Source organism: Convolutriloba macropyga, chromosome 14, assembly GCF_964194025.1.
Source record: "Convolutriloba macropyga chromosome 14, txConMacr16.3, whole genome shotgun sequence".
Lineage (NCBI taxonomy): Eukaryota > Metazoa > Xenacoelomorpha > Acoela > Convolutidae > Convolutriloba > Convolutriloba macropyga.
The window spans coordinates 45,547,974-45,557,983 of NC_134481.1; the positions used below are offsets into that span (position 1 = coordinate 45,547,974).

The window sequence follows — 10,010 nt, forward strand, 5'->3', positions numbered from 1 at the left end:
AAATCAATAAGCCAAACGAAAAGTCACTCTAAAAGTCAAATAGGGAAAAATAAATTAAGAAACATGACCGCTAGATTAATGGAAAATAATTATTCTGAAATAACCATGCCTGAAGCAGACATATGAAAGTAAAAAAAGAAACAACTGACTAACAATTGATGGGGGCGGATGAGTGGTCAGGGCGGATGTGTGAGGGGCAACCAACTTTTCCTCAAACCAATCTTCCACAGCTTTGAGTAGAAAACAAGTGGGAAATTTCAATTCTATCATTCTATAAATTACAAAAAGGCTGAACTCAATAATGATAATAATATAATCATAGTTTAATATACAAAGCAAATCTTTCCATTGTAAACCAAGCACAGTCCAACAATTATTATTCCATAATTTTCATTTTTATGTCAGTTAATTTTTGGCGTCAACTCCCGATTTTCAAGATTACAGGAGTTCTTAATTCAAAACGTAGTACCAAAAATAGATAATCAAAAGTCAATTCTAATAAATGAGACGCAGTTTTGTTAAATTCATAAACTCTAACTTGAAAGTAAAGTGGCAACAGGAAGTTATTTGCATATATTCAGAGACTGATTCAAACGATGTACACAAACAGACAAGAATCTTTCAAATCCATGTTGCAAATGAGAACTGGTCCTCTCCCGTGAACAGAATGAAGTAGGCGAGGATTGTAAGAAACACGACTGCGTTGCCGCCCATGATAAGGATACAGGATGTGATCTCAATGATTTCCCGGTCGGCCAGTACTGAAAGCGGAAATCTTCACCATGAGCAAATTACTATTTAAATGTTCAAATATTAAACATACCCGGCAGATTGACGGAAAATAGCCGCCATTGATTCACATGACCCCCATTGAAGGTAAAAAAAACAAGAAAGTACAAAAAATTTCAAAGTACAAACTATTTTGATTTCTTTTTGTAGTTAGCATACACCTCTTTCTTATTGAGTTATTGAGAGGATACAGGGCTAGTATCAATACCAGCAAGTATTAAAGCTTGTAACTTGGGCTTTTACGAACAAAGTTGAAGTAGCAGTAGAAAACATAACCGACTAACGTCGGGCGAATTGCTCTCAAACGACCGGCGAACGGTTGGCTACGTCAGTAGCCAGCCACAGGGGAAGGGGGAGTGTGCACCGGGGGATGGGGGGGCGACACTGGGTTGGGGTGGGGGCCAACAGCGCGGTGGGGGGTGGAGGCAATAGTGGGGGTGGGGGGTCACAACAGGGAGGGGGGGGTGTCAACCTTTAAGAACCGACCTTCACACCATAAGTACAAGTATAAGTCTCCAAAACAGTTTGAGCTGAAATGCTCTAAGAGCACTTAATGCCCGCCGGGCGCTACCTGTTTATCCCGTTGTTGAGGACGGAAAGTCAAAAGCGTCAGACAAAAAATCAGTCAAGCGAAAAATCGCATAAAAAAGACTGACAGGACTAATATAATTGCTACAAACTTCGTTTGAGAGCAATTAAAAACATAGCAGGGAGGGTCCTGACCAACAATTCAACGAATTTTCAATGACTAAGCAAATAATAGTCTGGACGTGACACAAAGAAAATTACAACTTCAGCTCGAGCCAACTATTCACAAAACAAAACTATCCTCCTACTTCATTACAGTAATCATTTTGCAACAATATCAGTAAAATCAAATTTAATAAACCGAATCTAATAACAACTGAAAAAAAAGCAGAAAAACTGACTTCACAAGTTCGAGTAAAAAACTGACGGCGAAAAAGCTTTACATACTAATCGGCTAATTTTTGAGAGAAAGCAACAGCAGAAACTACAAGTCGAAAAAACGAAAGGGAAAGGAGAAATAATTGTTACAATGTCTATTATGATTACTACACCGTCAAACGAAAAACTGCATTAAGTACGCAGCACTTGAACAATTGCAACGAAATTTGTTTGGGAGCAATTAAAAATCTGAACAAATTACAGAAGTGTATCTATCAATTATCCCAGTGAAAACTGCCTGTTTAACCCTGAAGCGTCACTTCTTGGTAGTGCCACTTGACGAATAGCTCTAGATTAAATAGTGAAACATAACCGACTAACGTCGGGTGAATTGCTCTCACACGACCGGCGAGCAATTGGCTTCATCCGTAAATAGCCACCGTTTATTGAGGCTATTTTTGGCTTGAATTGACTCCGCAACTTTTAGTTTACTAGCCTTGTTAGTAAACAAATAAAAAAGAACTGATATTTTAAAAATTTGCAAAATATTGCAAAATTGAAACGAAGAGCTTCCATATTTTGCAGTGAAAATGTTCAAAAAGTCTTTTTTGTCTCTGGAATTAAGTCAAGTAGCCCATCGGCAAGACTTGAAAAGCTTCGTTGGCCAGTAATGATCGCTTAACTCAGAAAACGACAAATACTTAAAAAATTTGCAAACAATCGAAAATTTTAACGAAATCTTGCTAAAATTCGCAAAATTAAAATCTTCAAACTATTTCATCATCTCAAAACACTATCAACTATCTCTATTGCAAGCTTTACTGTTTCACTGGCTCAAAGATCAATAAACTTGGAACACGATATAATAAATTTCGAAAAATTTGAAAATAAATTTTATCGAAAAATTGCTAATGCTTGAGTCATTTAAATATTGATAATCATTCCAATAGGTCAGGAAACTATGTGACAGCTTATTAACAAACCCCGGTGCCGGAAGAAATGATGAAAAAATTCAAAAAACTTGAAAAAAACTGCAAACATTTTTTAAAAATTGCTGCTATTAAGATCTTGAACAACATTCTATTACATCTAGAAGCTATGCAGTAACCTATAATCAAACCCTAGAGGAATTTATGTGGCTCCTGAGGCTGGAGAAACCTGAAAAATGACAAAAAAACTGGAAAAAAATTGCAAGTTGCATAAAAACTGCGAAAATTTATGATAATTAAAGTTGAAAACTAATTCAGGGCCGAAAACATTTTCCAGTAGCCTATTATCAAACCCTAACTGAGATTTTGCGTTAGGCTGAAAAACCTGAATAATAACAATAAATGTCAAAAAAACTTTAAAACAAATTGCAAGTTTTTTTTTAAAAAAAATGCTTAAATTCGTGGTATTGAAATCTTGTGTTGAAATGTATGACTGTGCACCGGGGAAAATTGTAAAAATTGTGCACCGGAGGAGATAATAGTGGGGGGAGGGGGTCAACAGTGGGGGTATCTTCAACCTCTAAGAACCACCCTTCACACCATAAGTATAAGTCTCCAAAACAGTTTGAGCTGAAACAGAGCTGAAATGCTCTAAGAGCACTTAATGCCCGCTGGGCGGTACCTGTTTATCCCGTTTTTGAGGACAAAAAGTCAAAGCGACAGACGAAAAATTGGTCAAGCAAAAAATCGCATAAAAGAGACCTACAGGACTAATATAATCGCTACGAACTTCGTTTGCGAGCAATTAACAAGAAAGACGATTGCAAAATGTGTAAAATCAGAAGATACAGACAAAAAACATATAAAAAAGGCATATCAAAAGGCATATAAAGCATATCAAATATTCAATTTCTTTATTTTGTTTAGCAAATACAATTTAAAGTTGTTATCACCCAAATTGATCACCAAAACGACACCGTTCAACCAAAAAATCTTCATGCATGCTATTACGAAAATAAAGCAGACAAAAACTGCTAAAAATGTTCAAACAGTGCAAAATGGCAAAAATAGGTCAAAACTGCGTCTTAAAATCTAATAAATGTTGCAAAGGATCAAAATTGACACCCACCATAATATTACTACCTAACATAATTGCGACAAACACATTTGGCTGAAAAAGTTGAAACTAACAATAAATGCTTTGAGAAAGTCGCAGATGATCAGAAAACATTACTCGCTTAGCGCAAAACTTTTTCACACTTCAATCGCTCTCACTGAGAACAAGAAATGTACAAAACTCACTCCAAAACTCCTCCCTGCTTTTAAAAACTACTTTAAATTTTCTCTCTGAAATTGGCTTTTTTCATCAGATTGACCTAAACACTTCATCGCATCCTCTAAAAATAGAAGTCCTGATTTGACAAAAATAGATGAATATTACTGCCCTACGAGTCAACGCCCCTTACAACAGACAACGCCCCAATACAATGAAATTCTTTGAACTGCAAAAGGGCTGCTATGATAGTCGGCTGAGGCGACGGGCCATTAACAAACTAATGTACGTTTTCGAATAATAAAAGGTTTATATAACCTACTACTCAAGCTTTTTGTGTTCAGGTCGTTTCAAAGTTTTCTGATACTTAAAACCTCTTTGTTCCGACCCCACTTGTGGGGGAAGGAACTATATACTCAAATGGGTTTTTTTTGTTCAGTCAATTTTGGCCGATCGATATATTCATCGTAGAGAAATGTGAGTGGTATCATTAAAAAGCTCGTCCAGTCTAGAATTTAAAATAAAAAAGATTTTTTTTAATTTCGTATTTTTCGAGGAGTTATCGAGGATTGAAGTTTAGTGTGAACACGTGAAATTTGGTATGATTTCGTTCACTTTGTAAATTTTCTTCAAATTATGATCTTTTCCTTAAAAATTTTTCATTCAAAATTACATTTCACGCCACAAAAGGAATCAATTTCGTATTCCTAATACACGATAGGTGATAAAAGAGACTTAGTTTTTGCCTCATAGGAAAGTTTACTATTAAAAAAATTCGAACTATAGTTGAGAGCTGTTTTTTTCTTAGAAAACTTTATATTTTTAGGCCACCTAGAGACTGGTCACTTTCCATATCAATGTTTAGTTAATGATAAACCTGATTTACAGTAAAATGACGCCTAAAGAACAAAAAAAACGTTTTCAAGGAATCGCACATATTTTTTATGGCTTCGAGCTTTTGTAATTATTAATAAAATTTTGATTTTCTTTTTGAGGTTTTACTGAATTTTTGGAGCCTTATGCAATAGAATCGTTGACTAAAAGTGCAATGGGTTTCCTAATGAGCATTAGTGAAGCTATTCAGTGCTTTGATTGGACAGCTATTGGCTGTTAAGACTTTATACATAATTTTTTCGAATTTTATTTAAACATTAACTGATCATAAACTTATTTCTGTAAACTGTAAGTCAGCCTCAGTACTGACAGGAACTCCTTCCTTTCTACGGCAACCAAAACTAATCTGCTTAGCGGTTTTATCTTCTAACTATTGCTTTTATGACTTCGATGCCACAAGATTTGAAAAACAGTTTTAAAATTTTCGGATATTTTCGTATATTTGAATCCAACTGAAATTTTATCACAGTATCCTAATTTGAATAGCTCCGGTTGGTTTAGGAAAGACTTTCAATGGATCATTGCTAAAGTTTTCAAAGAAAAACTCATGGTTTGAATGGCTTCCACACTTTTCGCACTTCTCTGCTGATTTTTTGGTTTTTACCTGTATTTGTTGTTCTTCTCATTGTCATAAGAGTTATTGTGATATCCTATTGATTAACCATGCATCACAAACATCTTTGTCCTTCAATCGAGTGATGAGTTAGCTTATTTGTTGACTTCTGTTGGAAGCTATTGAATTTAATGGCTGTTAAGACTTCAAAAATAATTTTTCGAAAGAAATTTTGAACATTAACCAATCGTAAACTTATCTTCGTGCTTTGTACGAACGTCTCAGTAATTACCGAACCTCCTTCTTTCCTAATTCAACTAAAGCATTCTTAGTTGTGCCTTTATCTTCTAAGTATTGGTTTGATAAAAATCGACGCGCGAGTTTTCATAAATTTTTTGGACATTTAGAAAATTTTTGGATGTTTTTGGTTGTTTTGAAATCTGATCACAATATACTATGAGTGTTAGTTCCAACTCGCTTAGCAAGAACGTTCAATGGATCATAGATAAAATTTTCAAAGAAAAGTTTATGGTTTAAATGGCTTCGACACTTTCTTCTCGCACTTTTCTACTGAATTTTTGATCGGTTTTTGCCTGTGTTTGTTCTTGTTTTCTTAGTCAATGACTTATTGTAATGTCTTATCGTATTTATGACTTGTCAAAGACAAACATCCTTGTTGTCCCGTCGAGGAATAACTCCTATGCTCCCATCGAGCGCGGGTATTGCCTTTCGCTGAAAGCAATTGGGTTTAATGGCTTGATACTAACGGTTTCTTCAGAAATTTCGTGGTTTTAAGATATTTGGCCAAATTTGTTGATTTTTTGAAGTCATATTGATAAAAAGAATCTCATGCTGTTAAAAAAATAAGTGAAAAGAAAAGTCTTAATCGAAAACTTCAATTTTTAATGGCTTCGAGACTTTTCTCGCTCAATTTTTTTTTTGAATTTGCGGTTTTTGCCATTTTTTTAAATTTTTAGGTAGGTGTAAAATGCTGACCGGTCTCAGAAGCTTGTAATTGAGGATTCAAGGATTGAGGTTACACTAGGCAGTCATTTTATAGCGAATAGTCTTAACGTTTATGAGATTTTACGTTTTCAACGATTTTTTAAACTTTTCAGTTGTTCTTTTCGTCAACTTGTAACTTATTCTCATCATTGAGAGGTCTAATTCAATTTCTTGTATTTGATAAATTTAAATGTCTAGTGATATCATGTCGTAACTGAGGTTTTGTTTGTTTATCTATCACTTATTTAATCCTTCAGTATAATTTTAGTTGCATTAGTATGAATAAAAATGGAAGGAAGAATACATAGTATTCAGATAATAGCTAATGATTTTAATGGCTTCAATAATTTAATTTCGCAAATTGTTTAATTTTTTGAGTTTTGCTGCTTCTATAGTCTGTTCCTGTGGCTTAATCGAACCAACGACGTGTTCTGTTGGTTTCATAATGAATGTTTAGTAAATTTATTAAGAATTATTTCGTTAAAAGCAAATGATTTTTAAGACTTTAGAAATTATTTGTTTTAGAAAAATTAATTGATTTTTCAATTTCAACTTTTTATTTCCTTTTGTGGACTTTGTTACCTAGTCTCATTAAGGAAATTTGCCATGTGCTGTATAGTATGGACAAAGTAAATTTGTGCAGTTTTATACGATTGCATTTTGGCGTTGTTACTAGGTGCGTTCAAATTTAGATACATTGTTTTTGCTTCTTTTGTTGTTTGCTTCTTTCTCGTAGTTTTTTCAATAAAAGATCTCGTCAGGGTTGTAATGAGGCATGGCATTATTTAATTCAACAAGTATTTAGGTGTTTGAACGTTTTTTCAAACTCAAACATCTATTTTTATTATCTCTTCATTTGGTTGACAATTAAGTCAGAAGTGTAGATGAGCTCGGAACATCACATGCGAACGCACATTAACGAGCATCCTTGTTTATTTACATAAACAGGCCGTATTTTGTCTTCAAATGAGGTCAACAATATCTGTTCATAACGACTTATGTTTTACCATTAAAGATGAACCCAACTATCATAGATCGAAATAAGAAGGAAAGTTACCTGAAGGCAACCCGAACGCCGAGACCACAATGCCAGTTGTCAGGAATATACACAGGTCCCAGAGGGGTGACTCACTCGGCTCCAAATCATCTGAGAAATGCCTGGCGATAAGACAGGGCACAGGTGAGAGGGCGTAGAAAATGAGGATGAACATGGGGTACCAGTTGTCATAGAGTGCACATCCCAGGAGCAGCATTAGGATACCAATAGCCGCGAAAAAGGCCAGTCCGATTAGGGACCGAACACTGGCCATAGCAAATCACTTTTTACAACAATCTGAAAAGAATCGTCATACGAACTCCACGATAAAGGAATATCTCGTCCATGAAGAGAAATATCATGGGTGCTTAATTAAAATAACAATTCGAACCCTGTCACTTCAACAATCTGACCCTCCTTGAAAACAGATGGAAAGAAATAATGAATTGAATATATATTTTTGAATCCATTGGAATAAATCTAAGCTTATAATTGAAAAGAAATATTAAAGACACTGAATAAAAATTTAAGATACAGCTACCAGAAAAAAAGCTATGCAACACCGACCAAAACAGGTTGAGGTGAATACTAATGCTGTTTATGGCGGGTAATGGAATAAGGTTCTTGCAGTTGCCATTAAGAGCAAAAAATAGAAACAAACCCCAATTTCTCGGAGCTTGAAGACACCTTACGAACGGAGAGGCAGAGGTTACTGGCGCACACTCATACATTAGAAACTTTTATTTAAAATGCTTAATACCACAAAATAATATTAGTATTCGAACTGGATTTTGTTTCTCATCGCAAAATAGATTGACGTTTTTGCGCCTGGGCCATCCTTGAGTTAATAAACAAAAACAAAGTTTGAATACTTTGTATCACAAAAAAGTATTTTCAACTTTCATTTTCATATTTCACTGTCTAACAGTAGCCAAGAGAGCAAAAATAGTTCTCTTAAGCTTTTGTATAAGTCTTCTGCAATAAATTTCAAGGAGTAGATTGTACAAACAGTCAATGAGAGAAAAATTAGAGCACTTTTCCGTTTTTCTGTGAAAGACTAAAACAATTCAGACTCCAAAACGACAACGACCGGCTATCAACTTTTGATCTACATCAGATGACAGAACTGTAAGAGGACCTCTCTATGCCAAACCATTTCCAATTCCATTAAAACCTACACCTGAATTTATTATAAAACAGACTTTCTAAAACTCAATCTCAAACTACTATTTTTTTTCTTAAAAAGTTCCGAACGATTTCAGTTAAACCTATGCAGCTCCATAAGCAAGATGAAGCTGTGATTTGACAATACTTCGTCTTATGTGCTAGGTATTCTATGGCATAAAAAATCAAAACCATAATAAGAGCAAAGAAACTCTTGCTGTTTGGAAGGCGGACACTGGCCTAGAGAAGTAAATATTTTGCGCAAAATTAGGTAAAGCTTGAAAATTTTTGATTGACCAGTTAGAAATAACGTACAAAGAAAAGACATGCAATCCAAAGAAACGGTTTAAAAACAAAATTTTTGACATGATCAGCCAACAATTTATAACGCCCTGAAGTACTTTTCATACGTCAATGAAAAAGTTTTCGCCTTTTAACTATGTTCTTTCTAATTAGTTGTACACCATATTTATACCTGATTTTATTGCCTTATTAGGATGAGAATAAGTATTTATATATTTTACTACTATTCTGTAAACGTTCTAAAGTATATTTGTAGGAAAACACCTTATTTTTTATGTAATTGATCAGGACATTTTTGGTTCACACAAAGTTGGTCAAAAGAGACGATTTTGTTCACGAAATGAACAATGATGTACATGGACCAATTAACCTGCTGGATGGCGCCCTGAGGGAGGTAAAATTAATTACAACAGATTTAACTATTTTTACAGATTTTAATTAAAACAGATTTAAATACGAACATTTGTCCTCAAGGTATCTCTAGATTATGTTCTCCGGTAACTGATATTAACTCCGCAATATGTAGTATTACGAGAGCCGTTACAAATGAACGGATAATTAATCCCGCATTAGAGCGAACGTATTTAGGCGCTAATTAACCATTCTTTCGCCGCGCGCAAAACAAACTAACGCTTGTTAAGACTACCAGTACACAAGTATTTAAACAACTCAGTTCGACTTATTTAAATAACACAACTTTAGGCCTGGCTCTCCTCGCTTATATCCAGGACAGAAAATGTACGTTGTTGAACGTAGGCGGCCTGTAAAACCACAGTTTCTTTTGATTTAAATTACTTCTGCTTTTGACAGTTGCAATGCAGATCTTTTCCCCCAAGTTCAATAAAGATGAAGCAGATTGCTTCAGGGGAAAAGACAATAGAGTCTCATAAAAAGCCCCGAAGAAAACCATAATTGTTGCGGTTTTAGAAGAGGGGAAAAGCAGAAAACAGGCGCCTACGAAATCAATAACTGATGCTCTCAGCTTTTTGGATTTTTATTATTTTTTGGAGTTTCAATAATTTTTCCGTGAGATTAAAAAAGAGTTAATTCTCTTGCCTTCTCGGCCAATAGGAAAATTAAGAAGCACCTCACTATGAACGTGAGTTTGTGATTCGCTCCCTATCGGCCCAAACGGAGCTGAGAGGAATTTATTGTTTC

At 34.8% G+C, this 10,010-nt stretch overlaps 1 protein-coding gene across 1 annotated transcript; it reads right to left on the bottom strand.

Annotated features, from left to right (window-relative positions):
- Nucleotides 1-244: 244 nt before the first annotated feature.
- LOC142352781 (leptin receptor gene-related protein-like) lies at nucleotides 245-7,678 on the bottom strand. Its single transcript, XM_075404888.1, has 2 exons — nucleotides 7,407-7,678; nucleotides 245-761 (listed from the first exon to the last, which is right to left on the bottom strand). Exons 1-2 carry the CDS (start codon nucleotides 7,657-7,659, stop codon nucleotides 622-624), a joined length of 393 nt encoding a protein of 130 aa, XP_075261003.1. The 5' UTR covers nucleotides 7,660-7,678; the 3' UTR covers nucleotides 245-621.
- Between the last annotated feature and the right edge of the window lie 2,332 nt (nucleotides 7,679-10,010).